Source organism: Poecilia reticulata, chromosome 18 (assembly GCF_904066995.2).
Source record: "Poecilia reticulata chromosome 18, P_reticulata-male-v2, whole genome shotgun sequence".
Lineage (NCBI taxonomy): Eukaryota > Metazoa > Chordata > Actinopteri > Cyprinodontiformes > Poeciliidae > Poecilia > Poecilia reticulata.
In genome coordinates, this window is record NC_088847.1 from 1,649,981 (window position 1) to 1,673,908 (window position 23,928).

The following is a 23,928-nucleotide window of genomic DNA, read 5'->3' on the forward strand; positions in this document are numbered from 1 at the left end:
CGAAAGCTCCTCACCAGTCTGAACTTGTATGATCAGGATAGCACTAGTTCGTTAACTAATACACCAGCCAACCGGGAACACATAGATAAACTTTATCAGCGCAGGCAGAGCCGGGTGCTGGGCAGCGTGTTGAGATGGGAAAGCCGCACAAAATTCTTTGTTCACAAATATAAATCATTCTTACCGCTCGCTCAACGCACCTCTGACTACTGCACAAATGCAGTTCACGTAGAGCTGCGCAACCAGAGCTAAGCAGAGTGGTGTTTAAAGTCCTACCTTGATCAAAAACTCTGGAAAGAATCATAATTCCTCACAGGGGATTGATGTAAATATCCATACAGGTCAGCCTGTGTCCAGTTTGAGTGACAGGAGGCGCGCGGGATCCGCGCTGAGGTAAACTTAATCCAGCTTCTGCAGTGTGCGAGGCAACGCGCAGAGGCAACGCTCAGAGGCAACGCTCAGAGGCGCCAGCGGTGTGATTGGTCCGGCTTTAAATGCATAAACTATAAATCTATCTTCTATAAACATATCTTTGAAGCGCTCAGAGCAACAGAGACGCTTGCAATCCAGCTTTTTTATTATTATTATTTTTCTAAACACATAAACAAGAAAGGCTTAGCCTGGCGGTGGCGCTAGTAAAGGATGGCGGGCTGCCAGGCCTGTAATAAACTGGGGGAAACCCTGCATCAGCTTTACCTATGTCCCTATGTGAGGGATGTAATGTATTGTAATGTAAATGTGATGTAATGGTAATGTATGATAAAGTTCATGTTCATCAGAGCCATGCTGGGATGACTTCCCTGTTATATAATTCATATCCTTTTATATAAATATGTCATAACTGTACAACAGACCCATGCACACTGATATGTAAATATACATTCTGCATCCTCTTTCTGCTCCCTCTGCACTTTTCTTTCGCTTTAGACATTTCATTAATTTCTGTTAAAGCTGAATTGAACCTGTCTTGTAAGCAACCCTGCAGTGACTTAGCATGCAGGCAGCAGCTGTAAGCTGTCCTCCATCTCTCTGTGCAGATGAGTCCATGCAGAAGCTGTTTGAGGGAGGAAAAGGCAGTGTCTTCCAGAGGGTCCTGTCCTGGGTCCCATCCCACAACCACCAGCTGCAGCTCGCCGGGGCTTTGGCCATCGCAAACTTCGCCCGCAACGGTCAGCTCTGATACTGCGCCAAGTGAAACAGACAAATGTTGGCAGGATTAGACAACAAGTGACAAACTGAATTCATGCAATGGAGGGGTGTAAGAGAGAACGGGCAAAAGATGAGCAGTGCGTGTATATACACACACACGTATGTATGCATGTATGTATATATAGATGTCCAAAGTATATATATATATATATATACATACAGTGGGGAGAACAAGTATTTGATACACTGTTGATTTTTCAGGTTTTCCCACTTGCAAAGCATGTAGAAGACTGTAATTTTTATCATCAACTGAGTGATGGAATCTAAAACAAAAATCCAGAAAAATACAATGTATGATTTTTAAATAATCAATTTCCATTTTATTGTGTGAAATAAGTATTTGATACACCAGAAGAAAGAAACTTAATATTTGGTACAGAAACTTTTGTTTGCAATTACAGAGATCAGACGTTTTCTGTAGTTCTTGACCAGGTTTGCACACTCTGCAGCAGGGATTTTGGCCCACTCCTCCATACAGATCTCCTCCAGAGCCTTCAGGTTTCGGGGCTGTCGCTGGGCCACACAGACTTTAAGCTCCCTCCAAAGATTTTCTATTGGATTCAGGTCTGGAGACTGGCTAGGCCACTCCAGGACCTTAAGATGTTTCCTACGGAGCCACTCTTTAGTTGCCCTGGCTGTGTGTTTTGGGTCGTTATCATGCTGGAAGACCCAGCCACGACCCATCTTCAGTGCTCTTACTGAGGGAAGGAGGTTGTTGGCCAAAATACATATACATGCCAATACATGGCCCCATCCATCCTTCCCACAATATGGTGCAGTCGTCCTGTCCCCTTTGCTGAAAAGCATCCCCAAAGAATGATGTTTCCACCGCCATGCTTCACAGTTGGGATGGTGTTCTTGGGGTTGTACTTATCATTCTTCTTCCTCCAAACATGACGAGTGGAGTTTAAACCAAAAAGTTCTATTTTTGTCTCATCAGACCACATGACCTTCTCCCATTCCTCCTCTGGATCATTCAGATGGTCATTTGCAAACATCAGACGGGCTTTGACATGCGTTGGCTTGAGGAAGGGCACCTTGCGTGCACTGCAGGATTTTACTGATCGTTTTCTTTGAGACTGTGGTCCCAGCTCTATTCAGGTCATTGACCAGGTCCTGCTATGTAGTTCTGGGCTCATTCCTCACCTTCCTCAAGATCAATGATGCTCCACGAGGTGAGAAATTGCATGGTGCCCCAGACCGAGGGAGATTTTCCGTTATTTTGTATTTCTTCCATTTTCTAATAATTGCACCAACTGTTGTTGCCTTCTCACCAAGCTGCTTGCCTATTGTACTGTAGCCCATCCCAGCCTTGTGCAGGTCTACAATTTTATCCCTGATGTCCTTACACAGCTTTCTGGTCTTGGGCATTGGGGAGATGCTGGAGTCTGATTGATTGAGTGTGTGGACAGGTGTCTTTTATACAGGTAACGAGTTCAAACAGGTGTAGTTAATACAGGTAATGAGTGGAGAACAGGAGGGCTTCTTAAAGAAGAACTAACATGTCTGTGAGAGCCAAAATTCTTACTGGTTGATAGATGACCAAATACTTATTTCACACAATAAAATGGAAATTAATTATTTAAAAATCATACATTGTATTTTTCTGGATTTTTGTTTTAGATTCCATCATTCACAGTTGAAGAGTACCTATGATAAAAATTACAAAGCAAGTCTTCTACATGCTTTGCAAGTGGGAAAACCTGAAAAAAATCAACAGTGTGTATCAATTACTTGTTGTCCCCACTGTGTGTGTGTGTATATATATATATGTGTGTGTGTGTGTGTGTGTGTGTATGCGTGTACGTATGTACATTTCTTAAGAATATCTTTTCATGGGACAACACTGACAAATTGACACTTCGACACAATAAAAAGTTGTCTGTGTACAGCTTATATAACAATGTAAATTTATTCTTCCCTCAAAATAACTATTAATGTCTACCACCAGCAACAAAAGTGACTACACCCCTAAATGTCCAAAGTGAGCACTGCTTGTCATTTTCTCTCTAAAATGTCATGTGATTAGTTAGTGTTACTAGGTTTAAGGTGTGTGTATAGGGAGCAGGTGTGTTAAATTTTTAGCACAGCTCTCACATTCTCTGATACTGGTCACTGAAAGTGACTAGTATCATGGCACTTCCATGCGGTGAAGGCGGACGCTTCTTTCCTCTCCCCCATGCCTGCCCTGCTTCCTCTTGTTTTTGTCCTGTCTTTTTCTATATTGATGTCACCACCTTCACTCATGTCTTTGTTTTGCCCCTTTATTTTGTCTGAATGTTGCCATTTGCCCTAATGTGTCCTTTCCTCTTTTCCTTTGGTTTATTTTGCTTGTATTTCCTTTTAACTCATTTAAAGCACTTTGAATTGCCTTGTTGCTGAAAATGTGCTATATAAATAAAATTACCTTACCTTACCTACCTCATGGCAAAGAACTATCTGAGAATCTTAAAAGACAAATTGTTGTGCTACATGAAGATGGCCAAGAGGATTGCTAACACCCAGAAACTGAACTGCAGCACAGTGGCCAAGATCATTCAGCTTTCTAAAGAGTAAGGTCCACTCAGAACAAACCTAGCGTTAGTCGTCCAAAGATGCTCAGTGCACATGCTCAGCGTCTCATCCAAATGCTTTCTTTGAAAGATGGGTGCAGAAGTGATGCAAAAATTGAAGAGGTCTGGGGTCAGCCTGTCAGTGCTCAGACCATACACCTCACACTACATCAAATTAGTCTGCATGGCTGTCATCCCGGAAGGACGTGTCTTCTTAAGTCTGTACACAAGAAAGCCCGCAAACAGTTTGCTGAAGACATGTCAAGAAAATACATGAATTTTTGGAATCAGGGTCGTCTGGTCTGATGAGACCAAGATTAATTTGTTTGTTTCAGATGGTCTCCAGCATGTGTGACAGCTGTCAGGTGAGGAGTACAAAGTTAAGTTTGTGATGCCTACAGTCAAGCATGGTGGTGAGAATGCCATGGTCTGCATGAGTCCACCAAGTGTTGGGTAATTACATGTCATGAACTCCAATCTGCACTGTGAAGCAGAGAATGATCCCCTCTCTCTCGAAACTGGGTCGCAGGGCAGTGTTCCAGCATGATAATGACCCCAAACACACCTGTAAGACGACCACTGCTTTATTGAAGAGGCTGAGGGTGAAGGTGATGGACTGGCCAAGCATGTCTCCAAACCTAAACCAAATAGAACATGTTTGGAGCATCCTCAAGGGGAAGGTGGAGGAGCACAAAGTCTTGAATATCTGCCAGTTCTATGATGTCATCGTGGATGAGTGGAAAAGCATTCCAATGGCAACCTGTGAAGCTCTGGTGAACTCCATGCCCAGGACAATTAAGGCAATTTTGGTAAATAATGCTGGCCATACAGGGCTGCACAGTCGCGCAGTTGGTAGAGCTGTTGCCTTGCAGCACGAAGGTTCTGGGTTCGACTCCCGGCCCCGGGTCTTTCTGCATGGAGTTTGCATGTTCTCCCTGTGCATGCGTGGGTTTTCTCCGGGTACTGCGGCTTCCTCCCACAGTCCTAAAACATGACTGTCAGGTTAATTGGCCTCTCCAAATTGTCCCTAGTTGTGAATGTGTGTGTGCATGGTTGTGTGTCCTTTCTGTCTCTGTGTTGCCCTGCGACAGACTGGCGACCTGTCCAGGGTGAACCCGCCTCTTGCCCGGAACGTTAGCTGGAGAGGCACCAGCAACCCTCCCGACCCCACTAAGGGACAAGGGTGTAAAGAAAATGTATGGATGGCTGGATGGATGCTGGCCATACAAAATATTGACACTAGAGGAACTTTCAGTATGGGGTGTACTCACTTTTGGTGCCGGTAGTTTAGACATTAATGGCTACATATAGTTATTTTGAGGGAAGAATAAATTTACACTGTTATATAAGCTGCAATAGACTACTTTTCATTGTGTCAAAGTGTCATTTTGTCAATGTTGTCCCATGAAAAGTTATACTTAAATATCTGCAGAAATGTGAGGGATGTACTCACTTTTGTGATACACTGTGTATATATTGCAGGTTTTTCAGTTATCCTTTTGACTGAATAGTTGTGCCTGCAAGTATTTTCCATGTTTTATGCCTAAATTAGGTGAATATATTGCCAGATCATTTTTTAATTTTGTCAGATTACACAGTAGCATTTAGACCTAAAGCAAAAAATTAACAGTCAATCCAGGTGATCGGCAGTTATCGGCCTCAATGATTATCGGAATCGGCAGCAGAAAACCTGATCGGAGCATCCCTTATATGTGCGTGCATGTATGTATGTACATGCGTGCATGTATGTACATACATACATACATACATACATACATACATACATACATACATATGTTTGTGAACTAGTTGAGTAGTTTAGATTTTTCTTTATTTTTACCATGATTTTCTTATTTTCTCATTACCAGTTTTTGTATATGAAATGTCAGGTTTGTTCATCAATTTCATTCACTTGTTTTGAGGAAAATGTGTGAGTTGAAAGCAAACTAAATGAAAAATGGAATCAGAGCATCTCCAAAAGTAAAAGAACCACAGCTGCACTGGTAAAGTCAACTAGGTAAAATACTCGGGTGAAACACATCTGAGTGCTCAAGTAATCAGTTAAGCAGACCAATCAAATGAGACATCATTGGGAAACGTTTTGGGCTGCACTGGTTAAAAGGGAGAGGACCAAAGTTTTTTGGTTGGTTGTGTCGAGACATAAAGAACAGATCAACAACACTGAGAGGAAAGGAGACATCTTAGGACACCAGGAAGAAGGTGGTGACAGCCCATCAGTAAGACAAGTCATTTACAAATGGAGGGCACTAGGCATCACTGCAACGCTGCAAAGAAGTAGACAGCCATCAAAACTTGCACAAAGAAGCACCAGAAAAATAATAATGTAGGTAAAGGCCAACCCACGCATCACCTCCAGAGAGTTCCACACCTCTCTGTCTGCAGCTGGGATAAATGTATATGCATCTACAATCAGGCAAAATATTAATAGACCTGGTATTCATGGGAGAGTTGCTAGAAAGAAGCCACTGCTCTCAAGAAAGAACAAAGTTTCCCATTTAAACTTTGCCAGAGAGCACTTGAGCAAACCAGAGGCTTTCTGGAAGTCCATTCTCTGGAAAGATGAGTCCAAAATTGAATAATTTGGCCACAATCAAAAGTGCCATGTTTGGAGAAAAGTCAACACTGCATTTACAGAAAAGTACCCCCTACCAACAGTGAAGCATGGTGGTGGAAATGTGAAAGTCTGGGCGTGCTTTTCGGCCTCTGAACCTGAATGACTCCATATGATCCAGGGAACCTTCAATTCCCAGGACTATCAACAAATTATTGACCAGAATCTCCTGCCAGCAGTCAGAGTTGAAACTGGGACAGAAATGGATTATGCAACAAGACAATGACCCAAGGCATTCCAGCAAAAATACCAAAGAATGGCTCAAGAGAAAGAAGATTCGCACTCTGGATTGGCCCAGTCAAAGTCCTGATCTAAATCCCATAGAAATGCTGTGGAAAGATCTGAAACGGGCAGTACATGCCATGCCAGATGTCCCTCCAACCTGTCTCGACTGACAGAGTTCTACAAGGAGGAGTGGACAAAAATCCCAAAAAGCAGATGTGAGACACTCATCTACAGTAACTGAAGATGTTTGGTTGAAGTAATGGCTGCAAAAGGAGGTGCCACAAGGTACTAACTGAAAGAGTTCACATACTTTTGCACTTGGCAGATTTTCTGTTTTTGACAGATAAAATACTTTTGTTGAATAAATAACAAAAATATGTATCTTTGTGTTCATTATTTGGAAGGTCCACATTACAATTTGAGCTTTGGATGTTCATTTCACATAATTTATCATTTTTCTTTAGAAAACTATGGCCATGTTTCGGTGGTTCACAAACTTTCAAGCAGCACTGTATGTGTGTATGCATATGTGTATGTATGTATGGGTGTGTGTGTAAAATATTTATTTTTCTTTTCTCTTGAACTTTCTTGCAGTAGCAGCAGCAAGTATTATTACTTGATATTATTAGTACTGTCTCCTGATAACCTCATGTCAGGTCATGTTTGCGTTGCACTGTGAGCAGACGGGAACTGCATCCACATGGTGGACACTGGGATTGTTCAGAAACTTCTGGAGCTGTTGGAACGCCATGTTGAAGAAGGCAATGTGACGGTGCAGCACGCAGCGCTCAGCGCCCTGCGGAATCTGGCCATACCTGGTGAGATGCTGCATTTCTCCCACCTTTCACTTGCACAGGATGATTGACCTCGAATAAACCAGTTTATACTGTTTTCACATTGAAAGTTTCATCCTTATTCTCTGTAGCAGTTAGACTTCTACTCTCTTTAAGGTCAATCCTTCTGGCATTTTCAGACTGACCTTTGAACTCATTGTAGTGACATTCCATCACAATGCTAAATGTCCATTTTTGACTTATAGTAGAAACCAGAAGTATACAACTTCTCTGTTCAAAGCCAAGATAAAGACACATTTATTTAGAACTGCTTTTAGTACATTGTAGTATTTTGTCATTTTTATGTTTATACTCACTTTATTTAATTTTGTATTAGTTTCTTAATTTTTATTCCTGTACTAATGGAAAGTACTTTGGTGCAGTACTCACTGTTGTAAAGTGCTATATAAATAAAATTTGATTGATTTTTTTTTTTTTCTCATTGTCCAAATTTAAATCAAACATATCGAACTTCTGATTTCAAAGACATTCATAAATAAATCTCTGACACATTCTCTACTATATTTCTGGCATTTAATTTTGGTAATTCTAATTGACATAGAACAGCATAACTTTGGTCTGATTTAACTTCAGACAGTGAGATGAAAAGGTGGATGTGTGTTTTTATTCAGTGTATGTAAATTCCTGGTTCCAACTGTATTTTCTACAAAAGCAACAAAAGCCTGACGGGTTAAACAAAGCATGAGGAGAAAGTGATGGACCTTTGGACTGGTGTGATGCATCTGCGTCTCTCTATCTCTGTAGTGGTGAACAAATCAAAAATGCTGTGTGCTGGCGTGGCAGACGTGGTGCTGAAGTTCCTGCAGTCAGAGATGCCTCCAGTCCAGTTCAAACTACTGGGAACGTTACGAATGCTCATCGATACTCAAGGTAGAGTAGTTTGTCCCTCCTTTCAGCTCAGTTCCCAGCCAGCACTATTGAGTGGTGAAAGAAATTAAATGATTTAGGTTGAAGATTTTATGAATCAGGACATAATAGGTATGCCCTGATCAGGTTTTTTGCTGCCGATTCCAATACCTATCATCCATGAGGCCAATCTCTGCCAAATTTGAGTGCTTCACCCCCGAAGAAACTTTCCACCGCAACACGCAAACGTCCCCATTCACTGTTAGAGCGTCAAAGGGTGACAGGATTTGTTGCCGTGCGCTTGCGCAGTGTGAAGGACAGAGGAGAAAGCTGCACATGCAGGCTGCTAAGTGAGATAAATGTGATTGATTTTGGTGATCAGCAACAAGAGACGGTGATTGGCGATCACCCATCATACACTTTTTCACAGAAATTGTCTAATTATGATGGGTGGCCGATCGATTAGCACACCTCTAGGACAAAACATGACATTTATTCCTTTTGACCCAATGCTTCAATATTTAACCCAGCTCATTTCATTATTCAAGAACAGAATATATAACAAATGTATTTCTACCTCTTGAACTTCTCCACTTTTCAAACATCAAGAAAAATAAAATCTTAAAAGTGTGGTGTGCTTTGTAGAACCTTTCATTATAATTACAGCTGCAAGTCTTACGATGGGTATGCTAATTAGACGTAGGTCTGGAATTTGACTAGAACAATGCTGTGTATCTTTGGCTGAATGTTAAGGGTGGTTGTTGAACCTCCACCCAGCCTCCAGCAGGTTTTCTTACAGGACTTTCCAGGGTTTAGTTTCATGCATTTTCCCTGTCTTTGATGTCCCCATCGCATCATACTACCATCACCATGCTCCACCCTGGGAGTTGTATGTTTGCGTTAGGTGTTTTGTATTTAAGCCTAAAATTAAGATTTTATTTTATTTCCATTCAACCCAGAAGGTTGTGAAGCGGTATTTGATTAAAAATAGATATATTTTTGATTGTTATGAATTCAAATCTTCTCCTGCGCCTACAAATGTTAAATAAGTATGCACAAGTTGCCTGATACACACAGACAAAACTCCATTTACACACAGATCCGGTTACGAGTGCACAAGAATCTTTGAGACTCATTTCACGCTTCCAACAGCCTGAGATATGTGCGTAAGCCTGCCTAGGCGGAAGGCCGTTGCCTTGGTAGGTTTGCAATAGGTTGACACACAGGTCAACCCTGTTCACTAATTAGGTGTCTTCTGGAGACTGAATACAAATTCACACCACACTTTTCAGTATTTCTGTTCTAGGTTGAAAACCATGTTTTATATTTATTCCACTTCATTGTACTTTTTGTTCTGTAGCATAAAGTCAATAAAACACAGTGAAGTTTGTGGAGAAGAATCGAAAGGTCCAATGATGTCCAATACATTGTGTAGTAAAGTTGCCACTCAAATCTACTTAATTTGTTTTGATGACCAATAGAGTTTCTTGGTATTCTGCTCAAGCCCAAATTTAGAGTTCTACCTACATACACACACAACTATGAAGAGAACTCCTCCTTACTTGTTGCTAATGTTGCTTGCCCACTTTGTGCCTTGGTTCAGCTCAAGCCGCGGAGCAGCTGGGAACCAATGGGAAGCTGGTTGAAAGGCTAGTGGAGTGGTGTGAAGCCAAAGATCACGCGGGGGTGATGGGCGAGTCCAACCGCCTGCTGTCGGCTCTGATCCGACACAGCAAGTCTAAGGTAACCCATGTTCCACTTTGTTCAGATTTTATTCAACAAAAAGTTTGTGATGGGAAATCTGCTGCTTTTTAAATGTTTCCGCAGGCATTCCTTTTTGTTTTTATGACAGGCTCCAAGCCTTTGAGGTTGGAATGCCTCTTTGCCATCACCCTAATCTTTAGCTTTAAGATGTCAATGACCAAACTAATAGAAGAAAGGCACTTGCTGAGATTTGAACCGAGGATTTTCTTGCTGCTCTGCCTTGCAACACGCCTTTAATCCTGCTGATCTGGATTATTAGACTCATGCTAGGAATACAGATGATTTGGGACTGGGATATTTCATTGCAGTGCTTCTTACCTCTGTTTTTTGGATTGTAGGAAGTTGTCAGAACTGTGATCAAGAAAGGAGGAGTCAAGCATTTAGTAACTATGGCAACCAGTGAACATATGATTATGCAGAACGAAGCACTGGTGGCTCTGGGGCTAATAGCGGCGCTGGATTTGGGTAAGACCATTGATAATCAGAATAGAGCTGACACTGTACATGTCAACTCTATTCTGATTGCCTTTTGTTTAATACAGATGTAACATGTAAATAAAAAATCTGATTCTTCTCAGGTTTTAATAATGATAATTCTTAAATGTTTCTACTTTTGAAACTTCTTAACCACAAATTTCTGAGCTGCACAAAATAATGCTTTATTAGGAAGTGAAAAGAAAATGGTTTAAAATTTTTTTATGAATAGAAATCTAAAACTGATTCTTTTGTATTTGGTCTGCTTCAGAACATCCATAACTGTGTTCCTCTGAGCTTTTCTGCCAGATGGGAAAACAAAGAATACCTTTGTGATGGAAGTTTGGATACTGATGTGATAACAGAGCAGTTTGGGTTTTCAGTTGCAGCTGAGAAGGACTTTGTTGGAGCCAACCTTGTGTCGGTGCTTCACAAGCTGCTGTCTGATGAAAGGAGCGCACCGGAGATAAAATATAACTCCATGATCCTCATCTGTGCAGTCATGGGCTCAGGTGAGAGCCACGTTTGAAGAATATCACCATCTAAAAACTACTCTTCCCTTTGGTCAGTGGTAGGCACTGCTAACTAAAAAGTTATTTGCGCCAACCCTAAAGAACTAATGATAAGCAATAGTTTTGGTAACGTTAAAATGCTACACCAATACAGTATTTAGCTGAAGTTGATTCTAAATTGCTATGCTAATACGGTATTTAGTAGAAGCTAACTCTAAAATGCTACACCAATACTGTGTTTAGTGGTGGCTCCGAAGAGCCTGCAGCATCACCAAGGACCCCTCACACTCTGGGCACCACCTCTTCAAACTCCTGACCTCTGGGCAATAAAGTCAAGAACAGAGTAACAGTTTCTTCTCAAGAACTGTTGTTGCCCTGAGCACAGTATCTAAAAACCTGATCTTTATTTATTTATTCTTAACATCCCAATTCTGTGTTTCTTCATGAGTTGCTATTTTCTAAAATTTTGTTGTGCTTTATACGTGCACAGTGACATTAAAATGAATTCTGATTCTGATTTAATGGAAGTTAATGCTAAAATTCCACACTAATATGGTATTTAGTGGAAACTAATAGTAAAGTGTTAATTCAACCAACATTTTAACATAACATAACGTCTTCACCCACTTCAGAATCCCGCATGGTTAATAACGTCTAACTCTTTGAAGAATTTTTAACAGTCAAGAACCAAAACTTCAACACAGACGACAAACTTTATTCAACTGAAAGCTTACAAAACTAGAATTCCGAAAAATTTAATTTTCTTTTTCAAAGTTAGCAAAAGTTTTAAATGAAAAATGATCTCCACTATCAACGCATTAGTGGCCCACCACTGTCTTTGGTGCTGGGTAAGTTTGTCTGTAAACTGGACTTATTTTCTGAACCTCTTCTGTTTTCAGAGCCTCTTCACAAGGAGGTGCAGAGCCTGGCGTTTATTGACGTGGTGTCCAAACTGAGATCTCATGAAAACAAGACTGTGTCGCACCAGGCCTCGCTCACAGAGCAGCGGCTAACTGCCCAGAGCTAAATGACTGTGTCCACTCCCAACACCTCCAACACCCCAACACTCCTGAATGCCTGCCTGACCACCCAACACCTCATGACTGCTCCCCCATTGTGCCCCATCGTCATGTGCCAAGGTACCGCATCGCGTTAACTGCCAGCCAGACATCTGCCCCTCTCCATCCTTTGTCCCCTCAGCCTCAGTCTTAGAAACAAACAGTAAAACATTTTATATTCAAGAGCTACTGTCATTGTAACTGATGTAGAAACAAACAGATTTTACCCAGATGTGTTATATTTAGGTCAAGAAATCTTCCAAGACTTCAGAGGATTCACGTTGTTTCTGTTCGAAAGCCATAAAAATGATTCAGTTGGAGTGTCTCCTTCCACACCTATATCTTTATGTGGACAGACTTCCCACCAGTGATGAACTGGTACTTGACCTGAAGTGATATCTCAGTCTAAACTAAGATTGCCCCTATGTGTGCATGTATGTTCTGCATCAAGCGTGAAACAACAGAAGAAGAGACAACACTCTTTAAGACCACAGCTGTGACACCAGTAACCCACCAAACCAGGTACAAAGAATTTTCAAAAGTAAAAAAATAAAATCTCCTTGTTATGGTTTATTTGATTCAAGCAGCCTACCATGATGTCCCAGTCATGTCTCATGTAGCTGCGGTTTAATCTGAGTAGAACCTGTGGATGTTTTTGTCCTGTTCAAGCTGTGACCATTTTCATTTTGACCTCTTCTGCTGCCCGTTTTATTCTCTCCTGACACCTTGGGTCCTAAACCTTTTATTCTAAGCCTTGGAAGTAGAGATTTTAGTGTTTCAGTTCCACTCCTGTTCCCCACTAATCCAATGGCTGGATATTGAAAGTTGAGCCCCAGACTGTATCCAACCTGTCCCTGATGAAGATTCGGAGTAAATGCAGCTAGGTTTAGGAATGTTGTGAGTGTGCTTTTCCCGACTGAAGCATCATGTTGTTGAACCATCAGTAGAGAAGCAAAAGTCTTAGCTTGGAGCTCTTTGCTTTGATCCAACAGCTTCAGACTTCATGTTATGCTCTGTCTCTGTCTCTTCGTAGTTTCTCTGCAGATTTTACTGTTAGAATATTGAAAGTATGCTCTCTGTTCATATCAGCCAATCCCTTCCACCAATTTACATACAATGTTTACATAAAGTTTCATTAAAGCTTATAGTTGCAAATCCAAATTTGTTAACACATAGTGAAATCTGTGTAAAGCGACTATTTATTACGCTGTGGATGAAGCTCATTTTTTTGATATTTTGTAGATAATAGATGCTATGAAGAGCAGTTTCCTTCCCTAAAGCCGACTGGTTGTTCATGGCTGATGTGGGTTCCTGCTAACATGCCTATCTCAGCATGTGCGACACTGTGCTGTCACCTAGTGTGTTCCTCGGTCTGGGCCCATGCTGCATCTTGTTTTTAAAGATATGAATGGTTATTTATCAGATTTGTGATCTGCTTAGGACACATGCTGGTGAAGATATATCCATTGTAACTGCATAAAAATCTTGTCAACTTAAGTGTGTTGTAAATGTTACAAGTTGTACATTTGAAGGATTCAACAGACAATTAAAAGATAATGGCTGGTGATGTTTGAAGTGTTTATTTTTCTTTGTGTCATTGAATTTATTTTCAGTCTTCCTAGAGAAATCAGCATTTGGGTAATTTCTTCATTGTTCAACATTTCTCAGAGACTGGTTGGAAAAACTGTGATCCTCCATCTCTGATGTTTGCAGGGAAGAAACACATTGTGTTGTGCTTATGTTTCCAAAACCCACCTCACTGAGCTTACAGGTTATTTTCCGGGCACTTTTCCTTCTCAACTCCTGCAGGTTATTTCCCCAACATTCATAGGTCACTTTCCTGGAGCTTATGTCTAGGCATCTTTCTTATACTTTCAGGGTATATTACTAAAATTTACAGGGCAGTTTTCTAGGACTTACGGGTTATTTTATTGAAACCTTTTTGGTCCTTCCCCAGAACTTACAAACTTTCAGAGCAGTTTCAAAAAACATTTATGTGGATACAGACAGGGCCACAAGAAGCAGCTGCATAGAGTGCCCACTATTGAAGTTAGCATATGATCTGTAGCTTCAGACTTATCTGTTATCTGAATCCACTGTGAACTGATGTTATAGCAGCCTTCCATGGGTTTACTTGTTGGATTTTCTCTGGGAACAGGAGGAGCAGGGGAAAAACTGTAAAACAAAAACCAAAAAAATATTGTTTTTTAAAAGCCATGCAAGTTGCAATATAAGTATATACTGTTGTGTTGAAAATAATAGCAGTCCCACATCACTAGCAAAATAAATCACTTTTTTTGTTTGAATTTCAACTTCTACACTGCAAGTAAGTTTCTAGGAGGTTTAGTTAAAGGTATAGAAAACCAACAGACCCAACAGGCATGATATGCATTCTGCTGATTCTGTGAAACTGGATAATTTACTGAAAGGGGTGTGTTAAAAAACATAGCAGCAGTGCTGAGTTCAATTAATGAGGTCATTGATTATGTGAAAAAAAAACAGGTGACCTTTATTCAATGATCAAGGCAACTGACGCTGCATATGCTGGATGTGCATCTGTTCTTGAAAAACATTAACGGGTAGTTCAAGACACTGTTCAGAAGAAGAGCATTCTTTGATCAAAAAATTATTTAAAAAGGGGGAAGCCTATAAAGAAATGTAGAAAATGATAGGCTGTTCAGCTAAAACGGTACCAAATGCTTTAAAATGGCAGCCAAAATCAGAAAGTCGAGAAAGAAAAAGAAAAATAACTATTTGAATGGATCGCAGAATAACCAAAATGGCAAAGGCTCAGCCAATGATCAGCTCCAGGAGGATCAAAAGAGATCTGCCTGTGAGTACTGCAACAATCAGACGATGTCTATCGTCTGATTGCTACCAGCAAAAAGCCCCCACAACGTCCCATTGTAAAAAAAATAAAATACGTGCTGAAGCAGCTACAGTTTGCCAAAGAACATATTGACTATAAATGGTGTAATATTTTGTGGACTGATGAAAGTAAACGTGTTCTTTTTGGTTCTAAGGGTCACAGATAGTTTGTCAAACGTCCTGCAAACTCTGAATTCAAGCCACAGTACACAGTGAAGATGATAAAGCACGGTGGTTCAAGCATCATGATATGGGGATGTTTCTCATACTATGGTGTTGCATACTAGGGATCATGGATCAGTTTGAGCACACCAGAATACTGGAAGAAGTCATGTTGCCATATGCTGAAAAGGAAATGCCCTTGAAATGGGTGTTTCAACTAGACAATGACACCAAACACACCAGCAAGTGAGCAAAATCATGGTTCCAGACAAACAGAATTCAAGAAATGGAGTGGTCAGAACAATCCCTGGCCCTCAATCCCATAGAAAACTAGGGGCTGAGATAAAAAATGCTGTTCATGAGGCAAAACCAAAAAATACAGCAGAATTGTGTAACAGTACAGTGGTCCTGGGCTGCAATACTTGACTGGTGCCAGAAGTTGGTTGACTCCATGTACCACAGATGTGAAACAATAATCAGAAATTGTGGTTTTGCAGCTAAATATGATTCTCAGGAAAGATAAATCTTCCAGCATTTCTTAGTTTATGTAGTTCGTTGTTGAGTTTGTAAAGAAGGATGTCAACACTGCTATTTTTTAACATTGTATTTCTTGACTTTTGGTAAAATATTAATATTCAATTACTTTTTCTGCTTTTTTGCTTTGAAATAGAATGAGCAGCGTCCCCAATGTGTTCATTAAAATACAATTTATGTGAAGAATTTTGAGGTTTACTCACCTTTTTAAACACACTGCTATTACTATAAACATAACTGTACATTATTTTTCTTTATTTGGTCCTTTGACACTGGTTGACTTGCAGAGATATAAGTTGATGTCAAGTCTTCATTCAATCTGCTTCAAATAAGCCACGTTGGATGATTTTCAAAACATTGCTAGTCTGCTGAAGATCATGCCACAGCATCTCATTTGAATTTAAATTCACATTTTGACTAGACCACAGCTGATCATTTGTTGTTTTTTTCTCTCTTAATTTTTCCAGGCAAGTTAGAGGTAGACTTGCAAGTATGCTTTGGATTGTTGTCCTGTTTCATAAGTGAATAGTACTTGAGTTCAAGGGTCACAAACTGATAGCTGAAAATTCTACAATATACGCTCACTTATTGCTCACCAGCAGCGTATATTGTGTATGCATCCACCTGAGAAATTTAGCGCGTGACCCTTCGCCTTCACTACCTTCCTTCGGGGGGGATGGGCGCCAATTTATGTGTTCGCATCCACCTGAATAATATGTAGTTGCGACCCTGTGTGTGTGTGTGTGTGTGTGTCAGTGACGTGCGGTCAGGGGAGGCAGAGCCTTACCTGTGATCATGGAAAGATAATAAAATAATGCTATTTTCACCCTGTGGTTTGGACTATAAAGTACCTATTTTTTACTTGGCTTCAACCAATTCTGATTATTTTTTCTTCAAAATTTCTGGATTTTTGCATTTTCCCATTCAAATGCTCAGAAGCGAAGCCTGTGAGGCAGCAGCAAGCTGAGCCTCACCTGGGATTGCGCAACCTCTTGTTAACTGCACTGTCTGCCATTCTATTTGAGCATGTTCGTCCTGTCTGTACGCCGGCAATACAATGGCTAAAAAACATTTAATATATGGACTGATTTTCCATAATTTAGTTTATGTATATAATGTACAGTGTTTTTTTGTCACCAACTGTGAGTGTATCATTTTTTGTGTGCGGATGAGTGATCAGAAACGGCAGAGAACAGATTCGAGGCGAGGCAGGCAGGCAGTTCTCTTGCCTCATGGCAGGGGGCGCTCATGATCCCAGATATTGTGACTCCACAACCGCAAGACACAGTGAGCTAGCCATGGAGCTAGTCATAAAGTACAGCGATATATTTGTTTTCTCCTCTCTTCCGACGTCAACGTGAAAGACTACATTTCTACACTTAAACAGTTTTCTAAAGTGGGTTTTCAATTGAAGCAGGAGATAATAACTAAAGGAAGACCAACACTGGAGCTGAACGTTTTTGCTTCGAGACAGTTTGACGATTCTTAAACGGGGTAGAAAAGACGTGCCGAGAATAGAATTGGCTTTGGATGAACGGATATTTTTGTGCAGAATTTGTGCATGGATTTCATTGATAAGTAAAGGTAAGACGCAGGCATGTGCAGAGGGGGGGGGGGGGGGGGGGGCTGGGGGTGCTTGAGCACCTGCCCTTTTTGCTCCTTGCCCCCAAGTGCCCTTTTGGTCAATTTTTTTTTTTTTTGTATTATTATTTTCGAAGCCCTCTTGTGACACATAACATATACTAAAATTATTATTATTTTATCTTTATTTTTTTTGTACAACATAAGCCCTCTGGTCACCTTGTTACCTTTGACCTTTTGCCCGTGACGCATGACGCAGTTGCCTCTTGTGCAGTGAGATAAGGCGGCTAACTGGAGCTCAAAGTAGCGAACGTTCCAGATTACAGAACAGTTTTTGGTGAAAAAAAAAAAACGTTTTTTCTGAATAAAGGGGAGTAGACGTGCTGCTTGTCAGATGACGGAAAACGTTGAAGTATCGTTTCTGCTTCAGCTCGGAGTCTCGGTTTAAGCAGAGAGGTAATGAAATACAACAGACACTGACAGGTCTCTGCGTCTGCCTTTCTCTGAAGAACTACTGAGCGGGAGGAGACAGCCAGGTGAGGAGAAACTGTTCTTATCTATCGATTCACTATTTTTATTATACAGACATTAGGCTGTTGTTGATGTACTATTAGCTAGCTGCTAGCTAACGATTTTGCTAGCAAAGCAAGATATCTAAAAGCTTCTCCCCTGTATCTTTAATGATATCAGTCATTCTTCAGTATCGCTTATGCAATAAGGGCACATCGCCCGTCCAAAACCGATCATCTCCATAATGGATATATGTCGGATCTTCTAATTTCCTTTGCTGCATAATGTACATTTCATTTATTCTACCTTTAGGTAAATGTATCTTGAAGGAGAATAACACTTAAAAAAAAGTCCAACAAGGATATTCATTTAGAATTAAAAATAACTCACCCTGAATTACCATGATAGATATAATGAATGTAATAAAAGTGTGTCATTAATGAAGGGGGAAAAACTCAACCCACACTTTAAGTAAGTTTAGGATCTGGTTCGCAGAGTATGAAGTGAATTTATTTCCCCAATTATTCAATGGGGAGAAAAAAAACTAACCTCAGTTAAGTAAAATAAAATTGTAATCAAAACTTTTGGAATTGTAATGATTTCTTTTTTAAAAAACAAATCGTTTTGTTTAAAAAACTTTTTAATTAAATAACTAATTTTTGTCTTGTGAACATAAAAGTTATTTGCCAAACAAACATTTATTTGCACACATCATAAATCTTTTGTTGTGGTTTTGGGCCCTGCCCACGACATCATCACAAGCAAAACTTTGAGTCACAAACAAAACCTCAGAATATTAAGAAAAGATTTCTGACATGCACAAATAAGTTTGTTTTGCAAAACCGTCTTCATCTCCACTGCAAGTGCAGCAAACAGGCAGCTCTTTTATAGATTACAGTACACTAAAAGGTTGCATTGTGCCCTTGTTTATATTTTTAATAGTGTAATTATGTAAAGACAAAATATGTCTGGTTGTCTTGCTCTGATTTACATATCTTGCTAAATTGCGGGTTTGAATATTGCAAAATATTCATATAACAAAACAGACCTGCAGAAAGAAATTACTAATAAAATATCTTACATATGCATAGTTGTGTGCTCTATGTAGAGATTTTCCTTAGCTTTGAATGTATATCTCACAATTTTGTAATTTATCATTGTTTATTAAACTCTGAGTGGCTTTGTTAATATTCCGTCCTAGAATGCGGTTGGATGTGCCCTTTTTTTTTTTTTTTTTTTTGAGCACCTGCCCCTTTAGTGGTCTCTGCATGGCTCTGGTAAGACGGCAATAAGATGTTTTTGTTTACTTTTCTTAATGAAATGTGTGTTTTGTGGGCTACAGTTTGTATGTCTCAAAAATTCTGTAAAGCAGAAGCAGTAGCTAATCTACCACAGCAATTATTTATTAATAAAATATTAAGCCTAAAACGTACTACAATAGACTGAATGTTCTGTTCTGTGTGCAAAATTCTTGAATGTTTTTTTGGTGTTAAATCCTAAAAGATGAATTGGCATTGTTGTCAGTTGCTATGGCAATGAGTCTGCGTGTAGGTTGGTGGATACAGAGTCTTTCCCTTTGCTGTGGATCATAGCACAAAATTAATACCTACATTTCTAAGTTTCACTGAGTTAACGCGGATGGATGGATGGATAACATGTAAAAGTTTTGTCTTTTTGCCCCCCAGCGTTGTGTGCCTGCGCGAAATTTCCGTACGTCCAATAACATGCATGGTGTCTATATAAGATATATAAGTCAGTGCCTCACCAGCAATGAACCTCACCACACGTCACTGGTGTGATTCTGTGTGTGATATGTGATTCTTGAGAATAGGGACAAAATGGGTTTTAATTTTCCCATCATTTTTTTTTGTTATTTCTCAACCTGATGTATGCAAATATGACAAATAATGTTTTGAAATGTAGAGATGCTAAGGTGCAGGCTCCCAGTTGCAACATTTAAAAAAAAAAAAAATGTTTAATCGTCCTGGCCCAGAACGTTGTCATCACCATCTGACAAAAATAAATAAAAAAGAATTTTTTGAGTAAGAGACAGATCAGATGTCTTTGGAAAGTTCCTTTGCGAAGGGGAAAAGGCCCAGAGAAGAGACAGGAGAATGGATTATCCCGGACCAGTAGGTGAGTCCCACATTACAAGCCCCCTCTTCGTAGCATGAGGGGGCCGGCTGCTAATGAGGCAATGAAGCTTCAAGCTGCTTCGGCACGTAGAGACCAAGCAGGCTGTGGATATAAGCAACACTTCGGGTGTCGTTGTCTCCCATCACTCCCAGATAGGACCATCTCGTTGCAGAGAAACAAGCTCAGTTCTCCCGTTAGTCAGTATCGTGAGTTAAAATTTTCACCAAAGTAAAATGTTCGTTTTTGTGGCGCATCTGTATCTTATTTTGAAGGGGTATGTAAACGTTACCATAGCAACCAGAGTCAGAGCGTTTGGGCTACGGTCAAGAGGAGACGAGTAGAGCTTGTGAGTCTTAAGTCTGGTTTAGATGGAAAAATTTAAGAATTGTTGGCCGATTCTCCAAACCTATGTGACCACAGAGCTGATAAAAGTGCAACAGGTTCGATCGGTTCGTGTGTCCAAGGCAGGAGCAACACGAACCGATTCCAGTCATGAACATTCCGATTCCAGAGGATAATCCAGTAAGCCCCCCAATTTAGCGGGAATTTGGAATAACCAAGCACGGATGACTATGTAGAAGCAATAGTGATAGTTTGTGGAGTCATTTTAAGAGACAAAAGACTTAACAAAAAGAAAAGGCGGTGGATAAAAGACGACGGGAGCAACCGCTCTATTTGCTGCACTATGATTTGGAGGTGAATATGTTTTTTCATAGTTAACATTTTTAACTGAATAAACATAATAATGACCTTTAGATTTAATAATAAACATTTCCACATATCATCTCCGATATCCAGCAGACTTTCAGTTGCGCGATATGTCAGCTGTTTGGGATTCCCCTCTGTTCTTACGTCACCGTGCTTTCTGATTGGCTACCTGTCACATTCAGCAGGTTGTATTCTCGTTCCCAGACAGGAAATACCCCACAGGTTGCGATAAAAACTCTAAGACAACCCTGTCTGTTACTACCCAATAGTAAGTCCCGCCCACTCCTCACAACTCTTAGGACTCACTACTGCCCAGTTCTCTGTCTAACAGGTCCGGAAAACCCCCAGAAACTCGGGTCTTACCCTAGCGATAGTTTGTGGAGAATTATCTGTTTAAACTGGGGTCGGAAAGGACTCGTCTAGCTCTGACTACCTTCAATCCAGAAGTTATGACCTTTTACAGTTGGGGGGGGCAATCCGCTGAGTAGCCCTCACAACGACATAACCCCTACAACCACTCCTGTTAACGGTAGCTCCTTTCCTAAAATAACGGCACTTGTTAACGGCTAGATTAAATTTAGTGACTTAGAGTTAAGTCCCAAGGTCATTATTTTAACACTCACCAGAGGAAAACACAAAGCCACCCTGTCTCTAGCATCATGTATATTGTTTTACTATATTTAGGAGAACCAACAATAATCGAGACTGACACAATTAAACTCACTGTTCACAATTCTCATTAGAATCTTTAGAATTATAATTTTATTAAGCAAGCTTTAGCAGGGGCATATAACAACAAATTAATTTCCAAGAGTTATAAAAGAAGCAAAAATATAATGAAATCAACTAGGATTAATCACCTCCTTTCCTTATTCTCATTCCTAACCTGTTTCACTAAATTCACTGAGCGAGGCTTTGGGAGAAGCTGATCACCTCATACCCGATGGTCTTTGATCTCGGCAGCTGTAATCTTTTGCGGTCCTTGGTCAGAGTCTTTGTCCAGCCGGAGCAAAATCCTCTTTACTGAAGAGAAGCGGAGAGAAGGCTCACGCTTTCCATTGAACGTGCAGACTCTTTGTCTTTGAAAGACCTCCGTCTCTTTTCCAAGTCAGCTGCACCGGAGTTGAGAGCGTTGAGTAGAGGCGGAGGATTCGGTCGGATATGGAACCAGGGGTGTTGGCGTGTGGAACTCGTCCCTTTTAGGCAGCGTGAAATCATGGAGTAGTTACCCTTGGTCCCTCGGTGTGATCCTCCGCAGATCTTTAGGCAGCTTCCTCTGCTGACTCCCTTTCTGCGCTGCGAACGAAGAACGCTCGTTCTGACTCGTGCATCGGTATTTATGCACTTGTGTTTCCATGGAACCTGCCCATCGCATTATGTCATTACCCGATGTCATGAAGGGCAGGGCTGCCCGTGGAAAGTACCGGACTCTTTCTCAAGTTTTCCAATGACTCATCCCTGCCTCTCGCTTCATCGGGGCAGTTCCCTTTTCCATCAGGGCAGTTCCTGTTTTTTCCGTTGACCATCTGTTTCCAATTCTGCCGCACCCTTGTTTTCCTTCCCCATTTAGATGACTCACCCTTCTGTCCCTAGCCTTCTGCTTAGTGAAAAGTACTCTTATGATCTTTAATAATACATGTTATTTGTTGGTTAACTCAAAAGTACAACCTTTAGCCTTTCATAATGTAGTAGAATCAATGGATTTAAGAATACAGAGCATACATCATTATAATATTCACTTGATTAAAGGTACTGATCATTCATTACAAACATTTCTTCACTGGCCTGTATATTATCACACATTGCTTCATTGGCATGAGTATCATCATCTCATAATCACTTAACATTTATAATCATCTTTTAATCATTAATCAGGGTTATACTGTTATTTCTCAGGCCTTTATTCCATTTTTCTGCGTATACCTGGACAGATCTCACATACCCATACCAGATTCCTCGACACCCCCTCCGTGAGATCGGACGGGGCTTCGCAGAAAACATAAGTTCCAACTACCAAAAGTCCAGTTCATCACCACCATGGAGAGTTAAAATGTCTCTTTCGTAGCAGGTCACCGGAGAAGACGAAGGCGTCCATGTGTCCACGATCTCGTATTCCGTCAGGTGGGAAGGTGGAGAAGACCAGATGTCGGGGTCTAGTCCCATGTCCACAGTAGACCCAGACGGCCCAAAGGGGTCCTGACGCTCCAACTGAGGTGGTGAGGTTGGAGAAAGCACTTCGGCCGCCAAATCCTGTGGCGGAGCCGCTGGAAAACTGCAACTTTCCTCGAGTTCCTTCAGCAGGTTCTCGAAGTCAACAGCAAACGAAGGAGACTGTGCCTGGCAGATGCAGGCGACAGAGGAGCTGACGTTGCTACTTTGGCCTTGGGGTGATGGGACAGGTATATCATCGGTCTGGCATGCTTGCTGAGATGAACTGAGAGGCTCAGTTTGGGTACTCTGTACGTGAGTTGCAATGCTGGTTTGGCACCCGACGTCGATGTACGTGTCAGGAGACGCCGGACAAACAGATGGACGGGGTTTACCCACCGCCAACACTCGGCCATCCAAAAGGTGCAGCGTGGGTAGGCACTGACGAGTGATCTGATTCTCCCATAGCTTTTGGACTATGGGTAGTATCCGGTCGTTCCCCAAGTACGATGTGCGGAGAGTATCGTCGTCTTGGTTCAACGCAGAGGTCCACACGACTTTGTGTACTTGTTCCAGGGATCGAGATGCAGAGGCCGAGACGTACGGCAGGTCCCGTTGCTCGTTGAGGCAGAGGATCGCCGTAACGTTATCAAGGTGCACGCAAGCGTTACACCATCGGGTAGACGATGCTACCCACATGAATCCCAAGGATTCTACGGATGCTCCGCATCCCACACAGCAAGTTGGAGCCTAGGAGAAACAGCAACTCAGGTAATTTTCATGATTAGTAGGTATCGATCGATCAACAACATAAATGGATAAAAAGAAGCTAAGTGCGCATAAGCAGGAGCAGGGATCAAGGCTGGTACTACACTGATGTGCCTCGTTGAGCCGCGAGCCAAGGGGAATTAATGATAGGGGGAGGATCTTCATATTCCGGGGACCCAGGAGTAGCCATCGGGGTTGGATCGTGGAATATGGCTCCGTGGGTCATGAGCCATACGGCAATGGGCAGTGGGGACGACTTCCCTAACCAATACAAAAGCACAAAAACTCCCATCCTGTTGCCCAGAGGGTTAGGGCGGCCCACTTACGAAGCCAGCGGCGTTTACCCTTGCCTTTGATGGATAGGGCTTGGTAGGCTAGGTAAATGAA

At 41.2% G+C, this 23,928-nt stretch overlaps 1 protein-coding gene and 2 long non-coding RNA genes across 6 annotated transcripts in view; 1 reads left to right on the forward strand and 2 right to left on the reverse strand.

Annotated features, from left to right (window-relative positions):
- Positions 1–1,049, reverse strand: part of LOC103480074 (uncharacterized) — a 71,078-nt gene extending 70,029 nt beyond the window's left edge. For both annotated transcript variants that reach the window (XR_014084695.1, XR_014084694.1), the window contains exon 1: positions 963–1,049. This is a non-coding gene — a long non-coding RNA (uncharacterized LOC103480074). The remainder of the gene's footprint in view (positions 1–962) is intronic.
- rap1gds1 (RAP1, GTP-GDP dissociation stimulator 1) overlaps positions 1–13,693 on the forward strand; it is a 97,885-nt gene extending 84,192 nt beyond the window's left edge. For 2 of the 3 annotated variants that reach the window (XM_008434825.3, XM_008434826.3), the window contains 7 exons: positions 1,038–1,169; positions 7,302–7,436; positions 8,217–8,342; positions 9,922–10,061; positions 10,421–10,547; positions 10,940–11,068; positions 11,968–13,693. In XM_008434825.3, the coding sequence (XP_008433047.2) occupies positions 1,038–1,169; positions 7,302–7,436; positions 8,217–8,342; positions 9,922–10,061; positions 10,421–10,547; positions 10,940–11,068; positions 11,968–12,095 (917 nt within the window). In that variant the 3' untranslated portion in view covers positions 12,096–13,693. The remainder of the gene's footprint in view (positions 1–1,037; positions 1,170–7,301; positions 7,437–8,216; positions 8,343–9,921; positions 10,062–10,420; positions 10,548–10,939; positions 11,069–11,967) is intronic. The other variant, XM_008434827.3, reaches the window with a different exon arrangement.
- On the reverse strand, positions 8,216–9,928 carry LOC145548693 (uncharacterized). The gene is made up of 2 exons (XR_014084696.1): positions 8,490–9,928; positions 8,216–8,386 (listed from the first exon to the last, which is right to left on the reverse strand). It is a non-coding gene; the product is annotated as an uncharacterized LOC145548693 (long non-coding RNA).
- Positions 13,694–23,928: the final 10,235 nt, after the last annotated feature.